Source organism: Protopterus annectens, chromosome 4.part0 (assembly GCF_019279795.1).
Source record: "Protopterus annectens isolate FY-2018-M chromosome 4.part0, PAN1.0, whole genome shotgun sequence".
Lineage (NCBI taxonomy): Eukaryota > Metazoa > Chordata > Ceratodontiformes > Protopteridae > Protopterus > Protopterus annectens.
Window position 1 is genome coordinate 696696706 of NC_056733.1, and position 25473 is coordinate 696722178.

Here is a 25473-nt window from a genome sequence, read left to right on the forward strand (position 1 = left end):
CTGGCCTGTTACAGACTATTTCACCTGCAGGCCATTGTCAGTGCCACTATATATATGTGTATAAACATACATCTATGTACATATATGTGTAGATTATATGTTGTACATTGTTTATATACCTATGTCTATTTGAGTGTCTGTGTATCTGTACACATACATGTCACATTCTGTATCACACAGATGTTTATCTATATGTGGAGTGCATACAGACATCTGGTCCGCATTCTGTAACTGTCTTTCGTTCACAGCTGCACTGTTCTGCCTTGCTGCAACACAGACAGGTGTCACATGTGAACACAGACTAACATTAGGGTGGTATATATGGTGTGAGATTGCTGGCACGCCTATTATAAACCTATGGCATTTGTGCATGCTACATTACACATTAACATGACTGTCCTGCAAGTGGTGTGCTCTGACACCTATGTGTCTATCATGACGGCAGTACTTCCACCACCAGCTATTGTCCACACTAACATAACACACACAGATATTATGGCTGACATCTTTGTCATTCATTGCTGATCTGCACAGTTAGTGGGTATGTCCCACTGCTTACAGGGACAGACAGTATTGTCCAGAGCAGTTGTTCAGCGAAACATCATTACAGGGACAACTACAGATGGCACATATCAAACATTCAGCATCATATATCCTATTAATCTATACCACATACTACATTAAATTACATACAGTTATGTTTTACATACCTTTTTTTTTTGTACAGGTGTGACGTCTTCCTGGTTTTGGCTTGTAGGTTTTCTTTTTTCCCACTGTGTGTGTGTATTTCATTTTATCTTTTCTTTTTTTTTTCCCTCTCTCTCTCTCTCTCTCCCTCTCCATTAGAGTGATTGAGTTTGTTTGAATGGATTGCAGCATGGCTTTTGCAGGTGATGCACATGATTAGGTGATGGGCTCTGCACCAATCGGTGTGCAACAGTTGCTAATTGCGTGCAGCCTCCTGGGTAGTGATTCAGTTAACTATTGCGATGGCAACCCAGTACTATAAATTGCTGAATCATGTGGGCGTTGTCCCTTCACCTTTCCAGTACGGAGGACATCCTTCCTGTATGTGGGCAGCAGTGTTACAGATGGCAGGTTACAGTATCTATTACAGCAGGGCTTGCAGACACAGGACAACTATACAATTGTAAGAGGTTCCAGACCTACAGACAGTGTGTAGTGTTGTTATGTGCATTGTATATTGCTGGTCTTGCAGTGTTTGTGTGTACATAGTAGTTTAGGATGGAATGAAGTCTATCTGTATAGTTCTCAACAGTGGGCCTATCCACATGATGGCTAGTGGATTGCCTGGTTGCTTTTGCCTGTGCACCACACAGGTCTTGTCCTAGATATATCCCCGGCAATCTGGCTGTTGCATGCTATCAGTACATGGCTACATCCATTTGTGTTCCTGATGTGTTATTCCTGCATAAGGGTATGTTGCAACAAATCCTGTAACACCAGCAAGTTGCAGGGTATGTAACATCAATATTGTGAGTATGGCCTTGTGTTCCTGCCTCTGTCCTCCACATATATGGCTGGCTTTGTCCTGCTGTGATACGGTTAGGGGTTGTTCGGTAATGGCCTATCATTATTTACTGCTAGCATCCCTGCTATCATCCCTGCCATATCGTGGACTCCCACATTTGTTAGTCAGAGTCCATACATGTAACATATACATAGACATTACCACAGGTATTAAATGTCCCCCTAGGCCTTGACTACAGGGTGTAACTGGCGACTGCTGAACTATATCTGTTATTGTTTATTGTTACTTATCTTGACGGCAGATCCTTTGTCTACAGTTGTATGAATTGACAGGCTTGGCCTGGACAGAATAGTATGTTATATATCCGCACTATCTGCATCTACTGTTTTGTGTGGGCCTTGCATTACTCACTGATTAAATAAGTCCAAAGCTATGTGCTGTACGTAATGGCATACATTATTGTAACATATACCAATAAAGGTTGTCTGTGTATACATACCTGTGTGTCGTCTCATGTCCTTTGAATTGTGAGTGGGTATATGCGTAATGCAGTACTCCTGTTCAAGTATAAATATCATTATTTATCATATATTATACAGCAAAATGATGTTGATATACAGATTTCACATAGAAAATAGAATGTGCTGCAGTGGGATTCAACTCGGGAATGCGTGCATGTTAGGCGGATGCTCTGCCCACTACACTATTGCAGTTCTGCCTCGTTTGCATATTTCTACCTTAATGTCATGCCCATGCTCCCTTTCCCAGGCCCCCAAGCTTCACATACACAATATCCATCCATTCTCCAGTTGCTAGCTCTGCCATACCACACATCCACACATTTCCCTCTCTGCACGTCTCGGTACTCCTCCATTTTACTGTCTTGATGCAACCTTCTGCAGGCTCTTCATCCATTTAGTCCATGTACATCCAAGCCTTCCCTTGGTCCTCCTCAGATACTGGTGGAAACATCTTTGTGACCCACAAAGTCTGGTTCATCCCACCAGGGACAGACCTGTTGTTGTGTCATGAGTAGATTTTGCTGGTCTACACTGTTTCTCCCACTGATAGCATCCTGCCAGGGGTTTGAGAAGCAGCGGTTTGCTCAGACACCAGACCAGCCTCATCTCCCAGTTCCACGGATGAAGCACACTCCCACAACATGCCCCATTTTCCATTCCTCTCTTCAGTATTATGCAAGACTACTGTTCTCACAGTATGTGTGGACAGGCACTGTTCATTGATACTCATAGACTGGATTGAGCAATGTGCACATGTTTGCTGGTATTAATCTACATATTTACATACATTTCCTATACTGTCTGTGCTGTATGATATGTTTGTGATAACAGCAGCTGATTGTATATCTGCCATGCCTTCATGGTAACTCACTTGGACTATAGTGTGCAGGGGGGGGGCCTGGGAGAGCTGACCATTTTGTTACTGGCCACGATGAGAGTTGTTAGCTATAGAGTACCTAAGGCACTGCGGGGGGAGTGTAGGCAGGTATGCGCTGGTGTGCACAAGGCTCAGACTTGCTGACCTCCGGTTATGGCATCTTACACTGGGTTGGCCTCCACATTGCTTAACCAGTGTGTGCATTGCTTAACACCACCCAAACAGGCATAATCCTGCTTGCTGCCGCATACCCCCGCACTATTTCATGAACATGTCGGTATTATACATGCTTAAGTCAAGTGTACATGTCAGGTATGACTGTTGACGAAGGTCTCTGTAAGGTAAAGTGGGATTCCAGTTTAGCAGTTCTAGATGGGTTACACTCAGGTATTCGGGTTAGGTTTAGTTATAATAAATTTAAAATGGGTGGCAAAAACCAAACACATTCTGGCTAGGCTTACAAATGACCTAGGGCAGATAGCCTAGTATGAACCTATGTGAACATGTATGTGTCTGTTAATCTACCATTGATATCTACAGATGTCTGGCCATATATACCTTTGTGGGTGTATATATTTGCTTACATATTTCTAACAATGTCCATATATACCTCTGGGGACATTTATCTGCATACGTATGTGTAACTTACTGTGTATATGTGGATGTATGGATGTTGACATATATATGTTTAGTTGTCGGCATTTGCATGTACATCTGTTCATATATTTGTAGGGCAACTGTTTGCGGACAGTAATCCTCTTGGTTAGGTACCTCTGCACAGTGGACACGTGTGAAATGGACAGCTATGTTGGGGGCAAGGTTTTTTTGTGGGAACAGGTTGCCCTTTTTTTTCAGGTGAGAGTGGGATGTTGGGGAGGGGTAATATATATTTGGGGAGGTAGGTTGGGTAGGTTAACAGACAAGAGAAACAAGGTGCATACAGGGGCGGCACATGACACATGTGGGGAGTAAAGACCTTGGATGGGGAGGGGTGCTTGGAAGTTGCAAGCCCATGAGCCCCCAAATGGAAACAGTGGGACTGAGGTCCCCACCCATGGGCAGTCACCACTGCACCTTAATGGCCGCAAAGGTGGCTGTGCTGGGGGCTGTGTAGGAGGGCAGGCTCACCCTCTAATTGCACCACTCGGCCCTCAAGCTGACATAGCTGGTCTCAAAAAGCCCTATCAATCTCCCTACGCACCACGGCCCGGACCTGACGATGGGTGACTGGTTCCTCTCTGCCCCTGCTCCCGGGGGGGGGGTGCCGAGCCCCATCCCCTGCAGCCGTTCCACCCGAAGGTGGTGCAGGGCCCACAGTGGAGGAAAGTGCAGGCTGGGCCCCAGAAGTGCTGGTGCCCAGTGCTATGGCCAGCTGAGGTGGGACAGGTGGGTCCGCTGGGACTGGCCTTCACATATGGGCTATGGTGTTGCAGTTTAAAGACAGATACGGGTTAGTAATAGTCAACAGCATTCAGGATTAGTTATAACAGCATGCATAGGTATACCCATTAACCCAACACACTAGATGTAAAACAGTTGCAGAGCAAGCACAACACATGCATATATGGAACAACAGTGGCCATTACAACAGCATGCAGGTTTCATTGATGGCAACAGGCCACCAATATGGGGGTATTTTAACATGGCTCATACATAGAAACAAATGTGAATATTTATAAACCAATAGGACATATGTCCCAACAAAAGTTTGGGGTGTACACTTACCGATTGAGGTGTGTCATTGGGTTATCACTGCACATATGATAGGGGTGAGAGAGAGAGTTCAATTAACAACTAATATATCTGTCCCTTACATGTATTATTACACTACTCAATGGCCTTATATTGTACAATGGTATGTTTATAGATTATTCTGAGCTACAGCGTCTTCTGTGTGGAGACATGCATGAATAGGCGTACCTTCATTGAAGGTTGTGCATCAGGGCTGGCAACTCGGCATGTACAAATCCACTGCCAATCATTAGCGGACCAGAGCTCCACTGTGGGGACCCCTAACCGGGAAAAGCTGAAAGACACAACAACATATATGTGACCTGTGTCTTACATACAGGCGTGACAAGATGCAGGTGTTAATGCAACATATGTTGAGAATTGCTCTCATACACTTTGGGTGAGATGCTGGAATGACAGGTTTGTTTTCATATACATTCTCTGACTATCAGTTATATGTCATTAATGGTTTCCTACATTTCTTGGATCATCACACTGCTTTTTCAGGGGAACAGGTTACCAGGCTGGTGATGTGGGCCATTTATCTGGACATGCTGGACAGATTGGAACAGTTGAGGGGCTTTAATATGCATACAACTTTCTATTAGAACATTCCAGCAAAGCCTGTACTGTTGTTGGGTGTAATTAAGCAAACAGCTTTCTTTCTGAACATTGTAACAAAATCTGTACAGGTGTGGGGTATGATTGTGCATACAACTTACTAGCACTCCCGGGATTCTAACAATACTGTGTGTGACATAAAACTTACAGTTAACATCACAGTACACTGTGATATCAGGGAATTGATGTGAAGCTTTCTAATGTTTTCTGCCTAAGTCTCCCTCACTTGTACAATATGAGTGACCTCTTGGCACTTCCAACATTGTTATACAGACCTTCATACTCATTTTATCTGCATACCACAGTGTAGGTAATACTGCTTAATACAACAGTACTATTTATAGTATGCAACAGTTCAACAACATATGAAAGAAGAATAAACAGAAGCACTCCAGGCGGTTATATCTTTAGTCACAGAATAGTTCACCTTTATTTCTACTGGGACGACACTTTCTCAGGCTCTTATATTTATTTGTTATGACAGTACATGCAGAATAATTACTAACCTGCCACGCGACGCAGTCTTTGCAACCTAGCATCATGGGCTTGCTGGTTCACAGCCCGCTCATCTGCAGCTGTCAGAGAAATACAGTGATGTTTAGCCATACCTATCCATAATATACACAAGCTAGGCTATTATCACCTACTTACTAGAATGAGTACTAATTCAGTACTGGGGCATTAGGCATCTGACGAGATTCCTGGATCCACTGTTCCAGTACATCCCCCCCTTCACCGCTTCAGGTCACCATGGTAGTGCCTGACCTGCTCACCAGTCCTGGGGATACCTGTGGCACTGGTGAGGTCACAGGCGAGACTGTCCCAGGCCTCCGTTTTATACTGCGAGCCCTGGTACTGGCCCTGCAGTAGTCTCTCCTTGTGGTGTTTTACCAGGAGCTATACCATTATGGGTAGTATTCCCACCTGTGGAGTTTAAATATGGCCAATTTCTCACACTTTTCCGTGACTGGCCAGTTTTGAATAGGCTAAGCTATGGGCACACCTGCTTACCTAAGGTTGGCACCGCTTAAAGAAGTATACCACTAGGCAGATTGAATTGGCTGCCCTACACATTGCTTACACTTACTAAGTTGAGCTGTGCAGCAGTTAGCATTGCTTAATAGTTAATTAGCATTTAATTTACCTTTTGGCAGTGATTTATTATTCATTACAGGTTATATATGTGTCTGGTATCCATTATTCGTGTGTACATACACAGTATGGGGTCCTGGGGATTTCTACACTTTACTACAATGACACCTCACATCTATGCTTACTGCAGTACTCCAGTTCACATATGTATGTTATGTAGCAGGTTATACAACATTACACTGTAGATAGATTCAGTTCACGTTTGGTTTGATTTTTGTGTGGTGAGGATTAGTTTGCTGATACCTTATTCATATGTATTGCTATGATGGCTTAGTGGTTAACTACTGTGACTATAGTGTACAGGGTCCTGAGTTCAAGCCTTGTGGAAGCTGTTTATTTTGTTGCTGGGCAGAACATGGGCCATTGGGTACAGAGTGATTACGGCACATTAAAGCAGTTGTACGCGGGTGTGCATGGGTTTGCGCTGCGCTAAGCACTGCTAACCTCTGGTTACAGTTTCTAACACTCAGCTTCTACTTTGCTTAATCTGTGTAGGTAATGCTTACCACCGTGCAAATGCACTTAAACACGCTTACTAGTGCTTACTACTACTTATTTGTGCTTAAACCTGCTTACTAGTGCCTTATTAATACAGTTGTCCAGTTCACGTTTAAATGTTATTTAGTAGGTTATACAGTAAATATATGAGAAAAAATGTCCATATACAGATTTCACATGGAGAATGGTATGTGCTGCAGTGGGACTCAAACCGGCAATGCCTGCTCATTAGGCAGACGACACTATTGCTGTGCTGTTTCATTTGCATATATCTTCCGTGTTATCCTCTTCGGCCTTTAAGCTGTTTTAACTGTAGCTTAGCGATGGGCACACCCACGCACTTACAGTTAGCCGTACTCGGATTTAAGATAAATATAACGGGTTTTCTTCGGTTTATTTATATGTACTGTTGCTGTTGTACACATGGGGACTGTTGGTGGGAATATGTGGACACCTATGAGCGGCCTCGCTCATTTATTTCCACTTTCTGCTGTTCTACTTTGCAGGGGCGTGTTTATTCTGAGATCTCTGCTCTCAGACACACCCCCTGCACTCGTACACGCTCCATGTATGCTTAAGAGGTTGGGCAGCGCACCTTCATTAATATGCATGGCGCACTGCCGTCCTGCTCCTAAGAGGGATGGCAGTGCGCTTTCATGATGCACTGCCATCCCGCTTAGGTGCAGGATGGCAGTGTGCCATGCATATTAAGGAAGGTGCGCTGCTGTCTCCTGCTCCTAAGCGGCCGCTTCCATGCAGGACTAGACTAGGGAGACTGAGGTAATTTAATAAGCGTGGCTAGGGGTTGGCATAGTGGTTAAGGTATTTATTTCACAGCCATAAGGTACAGGGTTTGATTCTAACCTTTGAGGGGAAAATTACCTAGGCTTAAAATAGCCCACAAGGGCAGCTAGCTTAGTACTTGCCTATGAACCTACATCTTCTAGCAGTATGTGTCAGTAGGACAAGCAAAAAGTGATTAAGAACTTCACTGTATGTGTTAGGCATGAAAACATTTTTACAATGGTATCAGTCTTAGCTTCATTAGCTAAGCATATGTGTTCTGTTTAAAATATGGGTAAAGTAAGAGTAGAGCAGTTATTTAGTAAAAAGGAAGGATTTATAAACAGTTTGAGGATGTGAAAAAGCAGTTAGGATTTAGAAAGGTATGTAAGTTGAGGTTTGTTTAGATAAGAACAGCCTAAAAGAACAAGGCAAACATAAGAGAAAGAAGTAGTGGGTATGGAGAAAGTGCAGCATATGCAAAAGAGGATCATGCTGGGGTGATTTATGAAGATTTAGAATTTAGATGGTAAAAGTATTAAGCACAACATGCAAAGGCTAAGGAAGACATGACAAGAGCAAAGAGCAGAAGAATGGTGAAATATGGCAGAAAGTTGTTCAAATGAGTAACAAGCTTAACGATACATGACAATATATGCATGAAGGGGCCTAGTAAGTGCTATAGATCTGGAAAGGAGGGGCAGAGCAGTTATACATGTAGTTAAAGCATGAGGACATGATTTTGGTGAACCCACCCCCATGTCCATCCTTACTCACGTGTGATAACCCTAACCCTGCAACTAACCCCTCGCATTACCTATCAAAAAAACCTTTCCCTAACAGTATAACTATTCAGATAGTATACACCAGACAACACATAAGCACAATCCAGATTTGAAGGTGCTGTAGGTCACAGATAACCCCAGTTGGCCAGTGTTTTCCTGTCATAATGGCCTTCAGTCCTTGCTCAATGAGCTACTGGCCAGCGGGTGTTCAGTTGCCCAGCCTGGGTTACCTGAAATAGCTGTAAGTAAAGGATGGACATAAAGCCAATCAACTTGCCAAACATGAACTAAAGATTGTTACAATGAATTATAGGTTCTTTGACAAGATGCAGCTTGGAAGATGATAATTTGTTGGTAAGGATTGTTGCACTGAATATAGGTTCTCTGACAAGATGCAGCTTGGAAGGGGATAATTTGATAGTAAGGAAAAGACTGGGTATACTGTGTATCCTGGAGAAAACGTGGAAGAGCAGTGCAGCAAAGCCACCTGGCTTGGAATCCAGAGTGTACAACGGAAAGGAGAAAAGATTAAGAATGATGTGGGAACTGTGGTGAGGGAGAGTCTTCTGAAGACATTGAGGGGTGTCATCAGAATTGATAGACTCATGGCATTCTCAGCCCATGCCTCACAGCAGGGTTGTAATGGCAAGGGAAAGAGTGCATTCAGCCAACAACCGCAGGACTACTTGATAAAGCATGACAACATGACATGATGTTGATAATGGGGGAACTGAATGCTCATATCAGGACAGATAGAACAGGATATGAGGACTGCCAGGGTCCACATGGGTGTGCAAAACGTTTGATGGTAGGCAACACAAGCAAGAGAGATAGTCTTAAGACACATACAAGAGTGGCTAACATGCAACTCGGGTAGACTTCCTCATACTAAGGATTTTACATAACTGTCCTTTCTTTATTGTGGGTGATAGCTGTCAAAACAGTTGTGAGGCAAATGACAGATGCCTATAGTTTTTAATACTATGCCTAATTTTGTAGTTATATGCATAAAAGCAGCATTAATTAATTGACCTCAGCAAGACACAAGTCCCAAAATGGAAAACCGCAGACAGTGGCCAAGAGTGAAAATTGGAGAATCTGTGCTGTCTAGTCTGTCATGTAGGCTGAGGCAAATTTATTTTTGAAGCAACAAGAGATTTGAAAAGGAAAATGGCGGGACCTTCATAATGTAGGGAACTAGTGGAAATGACAAAACAGAAAGGTACTGACATGCTTCAAGGTATACTAAACAGCAATTGAGTGTTATTCTGCAGACTAAAAATAATGGTGGGACAAGGTTAACTACATTGGAAGGTCGAGTTCTCCTTTAAGTAGCATGTTTAACATGCAGCACCAAAGAGTACAGTCATTACGAATGACAGAGCAGTGAGACACAAACCAAAGCACACTAGGAGCACCAACTTAAGGTCAGTGAAGGAGAACAGTGACAGCCCCAAACAATAGAATAGGGGGGGTGCTATTGCTGCCACTGCATTGCTCTGAATGCCAAAACCTCACTCCCAAGTTAGAAAGAGCAACCATGGTTATGCAATGTTTTAACAAGCAGCAAAATAACAAAACATGACAAACAAAAAAAGTATTATCAGTAAAGCAAAGCAGAGCAAGGAAGACCATTAGATGAGACAGACAGATAAATGAAAGAATCAGAGCATTATCAGATCTGTAAAATATGCCTAATCAATCTGATACTGACACCACACACACACACACACACACACACACACACTCACTCACACACACACACACACACACACAGACACACACACACACACACACACACACGCACGCACACACTCACACACAGAAGGCTGACAATACCAGACACTTAAGAATACATTTTCCTGAAGACACTATTACTGCAATGCTCTTCATAGAGGACTTTGCTCCATGCCACAAAGGTAGACGTGCATACGAATTTATGGTGCATCACAGTATGTTAAAGAGGTTTAAGGCTATGAGCTGCTGGCAGTTTTCATCTTGTATTACTGGGTTTGCTTCATTCAGCCTCCACTTATACACTTTGTGCCCCTAAAGAAGTTGCTTAACCAAGACAAGTGCTTCCCCTGAAAAGAGATCCTTGTACATAGCAAGTCTTATCCAGTTAACAAATGAATAAAGCAAAACAAAGTATGACAAAAACATGAATGCAGCCAGCTTCCGCTCTTTAGATACCCTCTCTAACTACAATGCATGTCTGTGTTACGGGATATCATCTGTTGTTAAAGATGAGTCCAAGAAATAAATAACACTCAAAGTGAGTCAGTAAATGTGTGCTACCCTGTGTCAGTACTGGAAAAAATTAATCCAAGTGCCTGGTATGGGAATAGAACCCAAAACTTTCAGATCTTCTGGAACCAAAGGCAAGTGTACCACCTGTTGAGACACTGGGAAAAGCTTTCCCCTACCAAACGGTCTTAAACAAATATTCCACAAATGCTCTCGTAACAATCATTCTAGACTCAGTTATCTTGCAAAGTTTGGCTGAGACTAACTGGCATAATATATCATCACATAGCCATTTCCAGTGGTAATTCTGAATTATGATTCTATGGATCTTCTTGGAAAGAATGATCCCATCTGCTGCACTGCACTTCTAATTTTATTTTTATGGTTTTACATTACTGCAAGGAGAGACTTAATATTACATTTACACCATACCTACCTTACTGACAGAGGAATGGAAAAAAGTATATGATTTTCTTCCTTTGGAATCAGGACTTGTTCGGAGCAGTAGCTTCATACTTCTCCAAAGCTGCCCCCAGAGAATACTAGGTAATGTTTTTGTGTCTCTCGCCTGTGCCAAAAGGCAGGTTGCAGCTTCTTCTAAAAGTCCATGGTTACTGCACTGTAGCAGACATAGAAACTGTAAAAAAAAAAACACACACACAAGAAATGCTTGATTAAGAAAGAAGATATTAAAATAACATTTTAGTTCATAACATTAGAACTTCTGAAAGATGACTTTGAGACACTTTTTTCTTAATTATACAATCTTAAATTTGGGAGCCTTTCTTATTTATATTTATAGGAAAGCTCAAATGTGTGACAATATGTAATTTCAAGTTGAATTGTGTGTTTATGTGAACTCCAGCTGGAAAGTAACCTGTACGCGTATAGTATGCAAATTAATATGGTAGGTTGCAGGCTCAGCAGCTTCATGCCACTCCAGTCCATGTTTTTGTATCTGACTGTAAGATTTAGCCCATCTTACTAGGAACATAGGTATTGTTGATAGTTTTCAGGCAGAATTGCAAAGTTTATATGCATGAGCACATTAAAGTAGCAAATCAACCTAAACAGCATGATGTGAACCTATGAATGTTGTCCTGAATCTTTTCAGGAGACTAGTATGTATAATGCAGAAAAAAGTTCCAAATGTACATCAGAAATTTCTTTAAAGTATTCACTAAGGTGTTATTGGGATTTATAAAATGACAAGAAGGGCTGACTCAATTGCAAAAGGGATGGACATGAACTAGAGCCAAACATAAACTGGGTTGTAACAGAGACTTCAGTTCCAGATGCCGAAGCAAGAAAAGGGAGAAATGAGCAGCTTTTGACTCCTCCAGAAAGCTGGTGGAGATCCCTATGTCTCCACCAGTAGCCCCTCTCATCAAAACTAGAGGAGAATATTGGAAAAGGAAAGCTCAATAGGAATGGTAGTGCTCCAAGAGAGAAAAGTATCGGCAGAAAAGACAGGCAATCAGTGGCTGAGCTGATTATATATGTCCACAAAAGCACTCTTGGGATGATAAGAAATGGGAGACTGCTAATGCTGTGAACATATTCCTCCTAATCATGCCTTATTCCCTCATTGCAATTAATGGGCATATCTAGGGAAGAAGACAATCACAGATCAACTGCAGGACTGGTACAATGTGGAGCGGAGCATAAACTAGAAAATGATCACAGCAGAAAAAAATCTAATAAATAAAATATAATACAAGGAGTTTACTGGCTAACGGACTTCATATGATCTTGAATACACGTTCTCTGTATAACCACAAACTTTCAGTGACATTTCTCTCTCTTTCAAAATCCTGTAAACAGCATATTGTAAACAAAACAAATCAATTCAGAGTGAGCATCACAGTAGTTATTGCATTTTCCACTTATGAAAGGACAGTTAGCTATTGGCCTTAATCTTGTTAAATACCCTTGGCTATGTATTAAGACTATTTATTTATTTATTCATATAATTTATTAACTAAGGTTGAGCACTGATCCAATTGGACCAATTTCAGTATCAGAATGTCCTCAATAACCTATCCTTCTCTCAATCAGTCACCAACTGGTTTCAGAGTTACCTGTCTGACCGCCAACAATCCGTTGTATGGCAGAATGACAAATCTCCCCAACTACCTGTCTCCATAGGGCTTCCCCAAGGATCCATCCTTGGACCCCTACTCTTCTCTGTTTTCACCAATAATCTAGCCTCTGCCACCAAACATGGCACACTCATACAATACGCAGATGACTCAACCATCATCTGCTCAGCCCAGTCCCTACCCAAACTGCAGAAAGTCACACAGGAAGCCTTTTCCTCTGTTGAAACCTGGTTATCCGATGCCCAATTAATACTCAACCTAAACAAAACTAAACTACTCATCTTCCAACCCACCAAACATACTCAAAACAACTCTCACTTTAACATCACAGCAAAAGGCAACACCACTATATACCCAACTGAGCACACCAAATTGCTAGGAGTGGAAATAGACAATAAATTAAAATTTGACATTCACATATCCATGACCATAAAAAAAGTCCACAAAAAACTAGGAGTGTTATACAGAAATAAGCAACTTCTCACCAAAGCAGCAAAGATTTCAATAGCAAATTCCCACCTTATCTCCACCCTACTTTATGCCTCTCCAATATATATTTATTTTTTAATTTATTTTATTTAACATTTGTTGACCGGGAATGTCCGACTAGGTTCAACAGAGCCTGTTTTCAGCGGAGGCCCGGGGAGAAACACTCCATATACCAACCTAAGGCAATGCGATCTAAACAAGCTAGAGACCTGCTACAACAAAATCGCCAAATTCGCCACAGGGGCATCCTACCGTAGTCATAACTGTCTCTCACTTGCTGAACTGGGCTGGCTTGAACTACCTCACCTTCTTCAATGGTACCAACTCTCACTCGCCCACAAACTAGTAAACCATCCACTAAATGTCCCATCCCTCCAGAATCTACTCCAACCCTATCGCACCACCAGACCACTAAGATCCAGCAACAAAAAACACTTGCAGATCATTAAAGCCAATAACTCTGCTGGTGAAGCACTATTCTCTTGCACCATAGCCAAATTATGGAACTCCCTCCCACCCACAATTACCTCTGTACCATCATGCACCCACTTCAAAACTTTACTAAAAGCACACCTAAAAACATGCTGTGTGCTGGCTATGCCCTTGCAACTCCCACTCTAAAATCACCCACCCCATCCAACCACTACCTTTCTTTCCACTCCACTAACTACCTTGATTATAGCAAGCTCAGATGCTCATAAGCCTAGTACTTATTATACAGCAGGAACTTCTTATTGTAACATTTGTTAATGTCTGTTATGTACTTCACAGAGAAAGATTCTAGTTGTCTACTGGTGTACTATGTTCTTCATCTGTAAATATGTTGTAAGTAATTGCTATGTTATATTGTTAATCGCTATATAATCCAATGTAACTACTGTCTGTTTATTTTAACTGTGGAGCTTTTCTCCCTGGGCCTCCGCTGAAAATGGACCTATGTCCAGTTGGACACTCCCGGTCAACAAATGTAAATAAATAAATAAATAAGAATGTGGACACACAAGTGGAAAAAAATAGAAATAATTTATGTAATAACAGAGCCCCCAGAAAACAAAGGAGTAGTTAATATACAACAGAAAAACTAATCGAAGAAGGTAGTCAACAGAAACCACAATGTTAGGAGTTATAGAAGAGATGCTATAGAAAATGATAGGCAGTACGTGTTGGAGATTAGGGAGACTAGATTATGTGACCTGAAGCAGATCATTTACAAGCAGCTTGTGTTGTCAGATACTTTCACACAGTTCTTATAGTGGTTTATTACCTACACCAATGTTATAGTTAGTGATAAAATACTATTGTTCTCTTATTTATAATACAGTTCATTCAAGATCATTTTAGCACCATTTCATATTATTAAAAGAAGCCTTTATTATTTTTTTAAATATTCTCAAAGATTACTGAGGAAGTTTTAGCAGCTGTGTTAGATTTAAGAATTGTAACTATCACAATCCTATAATATCTTACACAGGAAATATAAATGAAATAACTGCTGTGTGTCATAAATGTAGATAATTTCCCAATCTAAACGTAACACTACATGAGTGCACAAAGCACTGCCAGCATTAGTGAGCCTCAGAAGAACCAACATATAAATTCCACCCCTGCTATCAAATAATATGTGAAGTTTAGTCTCTCAATCTACACTGCTGTAAATCAATAAATATGTGATGGATAATTGAACTTAAGGGCTTGCAGTAAATGTGCACTTCTGCCATTGGCAATAACCAACAGCTGTCACACCCAAATAAGCTTCATAGTGTAAAGTTGCAGTTTAGGATTATAAACCCTGGTTCTCCAGGATTATTTTCCATATTAGACTGAGCCCAGTGACTTACAGTGCAATCTTACCAACAATAATTTAAACTTGTATAAATCTATTTTGCATATGAATACATGTATACACAATATTTCCCAAAGCAGGGTGCAAATAAGTCTCCAGTACCAGCACCATTTCATCGAATTACAGCAATGATGCCACTAGCCAGACTACCCTGGCAAAACCAAGATCCCAAATAATGTTTACCCTAAAGTAAGCCAACCTTTAAATATTTGAATGGTAACAGTTTGCTCTGAGCAATCCTTTTGTGATATGTGGATACAAAGAGTAGAAGGTCAATGCACAAACCCTTAACCCTTAACTCTACCTGGAATAACAAAAATAATGCATCTCACTTGAAAAGCAAGTATACAAACAGAAATAATTTTGCAAAGGGAATTTAAAATAAAAAGGTCTGAACAGACAGATGACATACAGCAGATTTTAAGTATCACCTAGCTTAGACCACAATTCATTTTAGTTAAAGAAATACTATATCTTCAATATCACTAACTTTCAAAATTAGAAAATAATACTCAAAGTCCTTATAGGAAGTAACTAAATAATACTCAAAGTCCTTATAGGACGTAACTAAATAATACTCAAAGTCCTTACAGGAAGTAACTAAATAATACTCAAAGTCCTTATAGGACGTAACTAGTCTCTCAGTGCATGCTATAGGAGGAAAATCAGCAGCACCTTTTTAAACAGCCCCCCCCCCCCCACAACCGCATACACACATAATAAAATTTACTTGAATGTCAATCGGTCTGTCCTGCTGATTTCAGTTTTAAATTTTGTATATTTTCTTCTTTCCATATTTACAAACTTCTGAGGGAGCTCCCAAATAAGGTAATATCCTTTGACCTACACTAACATCTTCAAGGAGCATTAGGCTTTTAGCACTGCAGATGTGCATAAAGTAGAACTAGCTTCACTTTCAAACTGTAGTACCACTCCACAGTAGGTATGTGTTTGTGTGCGAGTTTGTGTATAAGTATGTGTGTTTGAGTTTTAGTAACATTCAGTTTTAGTACAACTTAGTTCATATAAATTGCATTTCACTTAGGAAAGAATAGTAACATTTTTCCTCCTCCTTAGACTCAAATGAATTTTGTTGAGAAACTGTCAAGAAATTAAACTTGGGGATGCAAAGACATACTAAATTATGTTACCGGTTTCTTATCTATAGAGATCATTTGCATTTTTTAGTAAAAGGGTAGAACCCTTTTTCATTTTTTATGACAGTTTTTTTTTGTATTGACAACTATATTGCCCTTTCCAGCTTGCTCAGCACCTCCCTCACATGTCAGGCATGCTGTTATAGTATTGCTTTAATTTTTTGCACTTGCATAAGGGACCGCTGCTGCGGTAGTACTACCTTATTCATTGAGAAGATCTATCTTTATATCTTTCTCAGACTCCTGTTGTAATCAATTGCATATGCTAAGCACTAGAGTCTCTCTCTCTCTCTCTCTCTCTCTGTTAATTAAGGGCTTTGTCATATTGACAAGGTACAGTCTGCATTTCTGCCTTCTACCAGGAAACTCTACTGTATAGCATCACTTATATTTCTCACAATAGTGAAGCATCCATCCCATGAGGTCTTCAGCTTATTCTGGTGAACATAAACAAGCACCACTATCTTTTGTCTAAGTACTCTTGGAATCATGTTATCCCGTCATAACAAAGGTTTGTTGCACTTGTGCATATGCATGCTTGGAATCATGTTATCCTGTCATAACAAAAGTTTTGTTGCGATTGTGCATATGCGTGCTCCTGTGCCGACTTGCATTCTCGTCTTAGTCCTGAACTTGAGTACATACTCCATTACCAAATCCTTGTAGGAATCACATTTTCCCACATATTACAAATGTAGTTTCTTGGGACAACTTCCATAAGGAAAAGTAGGAGGGGTAGCTATTTGTCCTACTCACATTCTAACTGGTCTACAAATGCTCATAGCATGATTATAAGACTACAGCTGAACTTCTCCAAATTCTTGTCTGAGGATGGTATGAGTGTCTCAACTGCTTTACTCCACAGCACTTCTACAATAAAGTCTGCATTTTTTTTTTTATTTTAATAGTATTTTTGTCACCAGATGTCTGTTGAACATCAGCTTCCTGGCCAATTGGCCAATTCATTCTGCTTAATCGGTGCTAGGTCAACCAGGAGAGGCCATCCTTCAGATAGATATCAAGGTGGTTGGGGGTTTTACCTTGCCCAATATTTCTCTGCGGACACTATCTCAGAGAGAGGGACATGTAATAGACTAACTGCAATGGAAGCCCCCCACTTTCACAAAGGTCATTGCCAGAAAGCAGCCCTTGCTGTCCACTCAAACATAGGAAGTGGTTTCGCCAGTCTCTGCCAAACAGATCATACTCCCCTATTTGCTGCCTGAGTGACCACAACCCTCCCATATCCCTGGGACAGGCAAATGGGAAACATTCTCTTTTTCCTGTTCCTTACCCCTGCCTGGCTCCTTCAGCACTGGAGCCACTAGTCAAACTCTGGTCACCTGGCTCACAGGAAAGGCTCCATCCCTCTTCATCATGCAGCCAGGCAACTCAGTGAGTCTGATATTAAGTTAGCTCCTTTGTTCATCAGTATTTCCACTGAGCTGAAAATACCTAACAGAGTGTTTTTCTACCTTTTATGACTCAATATAGGACAGCGTCACAGCATCAAAATATCTAGTAACACAATCTAATATCACCAAGATATATCTCTTACCTGTGGTACTCGGAATATGAACAGACACCAGTATTTTGATAGCTATCGTCTGAAATGGTTCCTTGATAATGGGTAGTAGCATCAAAGCAGTCCTAGCTTTGCCTCCTGCCTTGCCAATATTTTGACACTGCTTACATCTTGCAGTATCATCTCACATCTGTTGTGATGCCAGGCTAATAAAAGTTTTCTATAATTCCCTATCCGGAGTTGCCATCTAATACTCCTGTCTAAGAACTGAATGCTTAAAATAGTTATATCTGATGTAGTACCCCTCTTAGCAATGGTTTCTTTAGCCTCTAACATGAGGGGCACAAATTCCTTGTGATAATCTGGACCAGCTGCCATTTTAAGACAGCCCATTACTACCAGTGTGCTACTTCTGCTAGCTTATTCACATCAGTTTCTTTTCTATAAAGCACTGAGTGTTTACTCTCTTATCATAATATCTTTATATGTTTCAAAAGTAGTAACTTGATTCAAGTGTTTTTGAAAATCTACTTAACAGCAGCTTAATAATCTGTGTTAAAAACTTATGTTCCAAACATATACATTACTATAACTCATTTAATTCATCTGATTGACAAGCATAAATAATTTTATAACTCTATACTGGAAGAAATTGTCATGTGATATATTTTAAAGCAGTAGTATAGCATGGTTGTAAAATCTGGTTACTAAAATGTGTTTGCTGTGCATTATTTTGTATAAAGCAGACAGATTTATTATAGGGACAGCAAGTAAGATAGTGCTAAGTAAAGACACAACTCAGTGAGATCAGATATATATATATGTGTGTGTGTGTGTGTGTGTGTGTGTGTGTGTGTGTGTGTGTGTGTGTGTGTGTGTGTGTGTGTGTGTGTGTGTGTGTGTGTGTGTGTGTATGTGTGTGTGTGTGTGTGTGTGTGTGTGTGTGTATGCATATGTATATATATATATATATATGTATATGTGTATGTGTGTGTGTGTGTGTGTATGTATATATATATATATATGTGTGTGTGTGTGTGTGTGTGTGTGTGTGTGTGTGTATGTATATATATATATATATGTGTGTGTGTGTGTGTGTGTGTGTGTGTGTGTGTGTGTGTGTGTATGTGTGTGTGTGTGTATGTATATATATATATATATATATATATATATACGTGTGTGTGTGTGTGTGTGTGTATGTATATATATATATATATATATATGTATGTGTGTGTGTGTGTGTGTGTATGTATATATGTATATAAGTGTTTCTGAGAATCTGCATAACTATGCAGTATGATTTATAACAATTTCTATGAATACAATATTTTATTCTATTGACAATAATGAGTTTGAGTAAATGCTCATATACAAGCAATTCAAGGTTTTATTTTTGGAAGCCGTTAATTGCATTTACATGACAGAAAATAGATGCATCTTAATATATGTAATGTCTGAATCATATTAGCCAAAGTTTTTGATTTAAATGAATGTTAGAACTTATTTTTCTCTCCTCTTGATTTCTAACATCAAGATTATTTGAATGCTATTTGAATACAAGTGTTTTATATTACATGGATGTATATAGTAGTATGAACAGTTTTTAAAAAAAAAAAAAAAAAGGTTTATTTTAGTTTATATGATGGTGTTTTACCAAATGTGTAGTCTTGTCTTGCTAGATAATTGAATTGAAAACTGTTAACCTCAGTTAAATATAACTAGTATTAAATTGATAAGGTGGTAGCTGAGGTACTGCTGCTTAGGGTAGGGGTTAACTTGAGTGGTAAATACTACTCTAAGTTGGAGTTTATAACTCCAGGCTGGATGCAAGGTTTAATCCTTACATTATTTTCACTTGTTCATTGTTATTTGTATATAGTTTTGACATCCACAATATATTTTGTACATTCATTGTCACTACAAACAAAATTGAATCCTATACGAAATCCCATAAGAGATTCAATAAATACAGCTATATTTAAAGGTACACCTAAAGGAGGAGATGTAACATTACTTATCTTGTTATTTGTTATTTTGATCATAAGATTCTTAAGTTTTAAAATGCCAAATGACATATTTAAAAGGAATTTCTTTAAACATTAATGGATTGAATAATCCACGTAAAAGGGCAAGCCTAATAAGATACATTAATTTACATAAGGCCAACTTAGTCTTCCTGCAAGAAACCTATCTCTTGAAAAAGATATTGATAAACTAGCCACAAACAAATATACAGTATTGGTTAGTTCAGAGCACACTCAGAAAAAGAGGAGTGGCTATTTTATGGAATAAAAGTATGCCCATTCCTAAAACCATTAAGTCTTATCAGGATGACAAAGGAATGTTTTGTATGGTTACAATACAAATTAATGGGAAGACTTACACTTTAATTAATGTATATTGGATACCTGGAATTGGTATTAATACAGTGAAACATCATCTTGATAAGATCATATCATTCTCTATAGGAGATATTATTTTAGCTGGTGACTTTAATTGTATACTACATGAAAGTGATACTACCACTATAAGGAAAAGAAGAATTACATCTAATGCAAAACATTTAAATGATTTTGCTAATTCTTATCATTTGAATATTAATAATCAGATAGATTCAAAATCATTACCATACACCTTCTTTTCTAACAGATACAAAACTTATTCAAAAATAGATAGGGTCTTTATTTCTAACCAGATGGTAACAGATTTAATTAATTCCAAAATCATTTCATGTCCTATATCTGATCATAATTCAATTGTTTTTGAATTCATGATAAAAAATACTCATAATGTTCAGATCAAAAGGATACCAGCATACTTAACTCAACTAAAAGACTATAAAGAATATATACTTTCAGAAGTAAAACATTTTTTAGACATAAATAATACTCCTGAAGTCTCCATTGTTTATGTTTGGGATGCCTTAAAATCATATCTATATGGACAAAGTATCAGATGGTATAATAATAAAAGGAAATCTTGGGATAAGGAATTGTTAGATATTCAAAGTAAATTAGACTCCTATAAACATAATAATAAAGAAAATATTATAGACAAGAAAGTTATTGAAGAAATAAACAAACTAAATGAGAAATACAAAGAAATTTTAACTCATAAAGTTAAAATAACTTTAGAGAAATACAAGTTTTGTCTTATTCAATAAGCCCCAAATACTTACATAGACTTAAAAATAAAACAAAAGGTTGAATAAACAAAACCATATCAAAGAAATCTTTTCTCTAAGGAAAAGAAGAATGTTTCTAGTATACCAGAAATACTAGATGAATTTAGAAATCACTTTCACAAAATTAACCATAATAACATTAACATGGAACCTAAAGATAAAATAAAGGAGTTTATAACCACAAACTTGAATAAAAGCTTAATAAACAACAGATTAAACTATTGGACAAAAGTATTTCATATACAGAGGTTATCACACAAATAAATAAGCTTAAATCAAACAAAGCACCGGGTAATGATGGTATTATACCAGAGATATATAAAATCCTTTCTAAAAGTACATATTCATTAATACATAAGGTTTTTATTTTGGCCCAAACTGAGTTAATAACCCCCCCATCTTGGCAATATACATTTATTTCACCAATTTTAAAACCTAATAAAGATCCAACTAGATGTTCTTCATATCGGCCCATCTCATTACTTAATGTTGATTATAAAATGTTTATGAGTATCTTTGCTGATAGATTGAAGACAATCATTCCCGGCATTATAGATATAGATCAGACAGGCTTCATTGTAAATAGAAATACTTTTGATAATATAAGAAGAACTTTAACATTAATAGATTTTGCAAATAGGAAAACGAAAGATTTAACACTTATTAGTCTTGATATAAGTTCAGCATTTGATTCAGTAAGTTGGGACTATCTGTTTACCTTAATGAAGTGCACAAACTTCTCAGATGCATTTGTAAATCTAATTGAGCATTTATACAAAGGAACGTTGGCTTATATTAAGGTAGGAACATATGTTTCACAAAAAATACCCATTCTTAAAGGTACAAAACAAGGATGTCCACTTTCTCCACTATTATTCACTTTAGTAATGGAGCCCTGGGCTAATTTGATCAGAAACAGTACTGACATAGAGGGTTTTGAAATAGATAAAAATACAACATCCAAAATTCAACTTTTTGCAGACGATGTTCTAATTACATCAGCAGGATCTAATTCTTCTATGCAGTCTCTATTTGATAACATGATGAATTTTAAAAGTATTTCTGGTTTAATATTCAATGAAGAAAAAACTAAAATACTACCTATATATACACGAAAAAATATTCTCATTAGTGATTTTACTAAATATGTACCCAATTCAGGTCAGATAACTTATTTAGGTATAATACTATCTAAAGATATTACATCTATTATATATAATAATTATAATACATGTTTTCTTAATATACAAAATCTTTTTAATACCTGGAATAATATGTTTTTTACTATGGAGGAGAGACTTACAATTATTAAACTGATAATATTCCCCAAGATTTTATACTTAATACAATCAATAATACTTCCACCTACAAAAATAATTATCAAGAAACTGAATACACTAATGTTAAATTTCCTATGGGCACCTAATAGACCTAGGATTGCATTAAAGAAACTTACTAATAGCTGGTCTCAAGGGGGTATTTCTTTTCCAGACTTTAATTTATATACTATCTCTTCCATTGTAAAAGTTATTACTTTATTAATAGATCAGTCATATGTCGCAAAATGGAAAGATTATTGGGAGCTAATTAGTATGCACTTCATGAAAATATCCTTAACACATAAAAATATGATTGTAAATAACTCCATGTTATGGTTACTAAAGGAATTTTGTACTTCACCTATTACACCTAAACATATGGTTTGTTACCCATTAAATATTATTATTAGTTATCGTAACTTTATATTCATGCACCCTAAGTATAGGGAATGGAATTTTATTGTATTCACTATAATGTATACTCAGGGTATGCTTTTGTCATCTACTTCTGAAGGAACTCATTTAGCTATAGATAATGATCTAAAGTACTGGTATCAGTTGATATCTGATAATAAAGTTAAAAATCTAGATTTTTAAAACAAGAATTTGATCTAAGAGAAACTTGCTGGTTAGAGGTTCAGACCTTTAGACAACATCTCATTAATAAAATAGATCTAATGTCTATAACAGTTAAAGAATCTATTCCAACACTGATTGATTACTTGATATTAAATTTACAACATAAAGTTTCTGATAAAGGTAAACTTTCATACATACATAAAATTATCAGACAAGAAACTTTTTACAGTGTAGATTCATACTGGAATTATTTCACTTCTATTAATGGGGACCCACCAAATCAACAAGATAAACAATATATATTGGAATCTGCTTATAGAACTACGTCTTCCATTGTCTGGAGACTTTATACATCGAAATTTTTACATAGATCTGTTTATACACCTTTGATGATGAATAAAATAAATAATAAAGATAATTTATGTAAGAGATGTAATGTAGAAATTAATGCTGACTGGGCTCATATGTTTTATGACTGTATAAAACTGAAAGAATACTGGAAGTCAATTAATGAATTTTTGCAGGCTCTTTTACAGATAATTTCATTATTTCTAAATCTCTTATATTATTCAACACACCTGTACCTCAAAGTGTTAAAAAGGTCAAGCTTCCCTTGTTATGGTCTATTCTAGCAGTGGCTAGGAAAATAATAACTAGAAATTGGATTTCAGATACACCTCCTTCGTTCAATGAATTTAAAATGTTATGAATATAGTGTGCCATATGGAAATAAACACAATTAGGACAAGAACAAATAGAAAAACATCTTATTATATTGTATGGGATAATTTACAAAATTTGTTAAAAAAATTTTAATTTCAATAGCATGGTATTTTAGTTTAATTAATTGATCTGATTGTAGTGGATGTCTTTGTAAATACTTTAGTTGTTTTGTTGAATGTTATAATAATACCTATTTTTAATTACTTGTATAAAATTATGATATTTCTCTTATATGTTAAAACAATATACCTGTTTTAAAAAAAAAAAGTAGCAACTTGACATCCACTTATCCACCTTTGAAAGTAAGTGTGTATTTCTGCAATGAAATTACTGCTTTCTGCCTTTCATTTATGTTCTCGGTAGGCTTCAGGAATAAGTTCAAATCATTCAGATAAACATTATTTGATGTTATCATAATTACAACAATTTATAACAGATATTTTAGTTTGTGCATACAGTGTCTTACCCATAATCAGAGCACTCATTTCCCTAAATCAGTTTGGTGCTGATTACACACCTTTTCAAATGCACGAATAAACTAGGTATTTGAAGGAGGTTGTGGTATCAGTCATGGAGTTGTTAACATCAGAAATGGTAAGGGTTTTAGGGTAATTATCAAGTTTTTAAGTTTTTTGAACATAAAACACCCAACAAACCAAACGATACTGAAGACTCCAAAAAATCAAGAAGCAAGCACAAATAACTAACTCCACCAGAGAAAGTCGTCTGAAATTCACTAAAAATTCACAACACACTGCAGAAATGCAGAAATATCCTTTTATTCGCACATATAGGATTTCGTCCCGTACCCAATGGAACTTCATCAGATAAAATAATTTCTTAACAACCTGCATTTTTAAAAAACAAATGAACCAATGACATTGCCTCCATTATACACACCTTCTTTTAATAACCAATAAAAATCTTCACATGACAAAATATTCAAGCCATATACATCCATCCTTTGTCCAGTCACCACTAAATACTACTGGCCAATAGACATCTTAGTATCAAAAAATTGACAAATCATTTTTCTTTCTTAAAACATATTGTTCATTCATCATTTTAAAACATAAAGAATGTGATACCCTTAACTATAAAAACATTCAGTTCCAAAACTTTTAATACATTTCAAATACAAAAGAAAATATCATATCATATCAAAAAACAGTTCCGCTGTATTTAACCAACTAATAAAGCATTTTTATGTGTTATTCATATTGCTTACATGGTCACAAATTGTTCTGACCAATAGGATCTTAATAAAATAACTTTTATACAATCATATGACTCTTTGGAACGAAACTATATACCTGAATATTAGATTTAAACTTAAACTGTTCAATATTGCCAAAGGTCAAATAGACCTATTAAATCACAGTCGGCTAATGAAAAGACCACTTCGGCTTGAACCACAAATCACAACATAAAATTAATTTGTTAACTTTAAAGAATTTTTAAAGGGTTCAACTACCTTTAGTAATGCACCTAATACCATCAATCAAAATGTTTGTGACAAATTATCAGAATTTGACCGTTGTCTTTTGAAAATTAAAAAATTACAGATGGACTCAGACTATTTTAAAGAGTGCATCAAAAGACAAATCATGCCAAAAGGCCTAAGGTAATGGCATTACTCTACTGGTTTGGTTTTCCATAAAGAACTGCTCCAATTGTTCAATAGACATGGGTTAGAATACATGGATTTAGTTATAAAATGTAACAATTCCACAATTGAGTAGCTTACTAAAGACATTTTGTTGTTAAATAATTCTATTACACAAGATCTTAAGTTCCCTGATAATCAATATAAATACACATATATCCGGAAATGCAGATAAAAAA

The 25473-nt window shown here is 37.5% G+C and overlaps 1 protein-coding gene across 1 annotated transcript in view; it reads right to left on the bottom strand.

The window, feature by feature from the left end:
- The window catches only part of LOC122799535, a 200371-nt gene extending 189032 nt beyond the window's left edge, over window positions 1–11339 (bottom strand). The window contains exon 1 of the mRNA XM_044068665.1: window positions 11144–11339. Coding sequence (XP_043924600.1) covers window positions 11144–11221 — 78 coding nt within the window. The 5' untranslated portion in view covers window positions 11222–11339. The remainder of the gene's footprint in view (window positions 1–11143) is intronic.
- Window positions 11340–25473: the final 14134 nt, after the last annotated feature.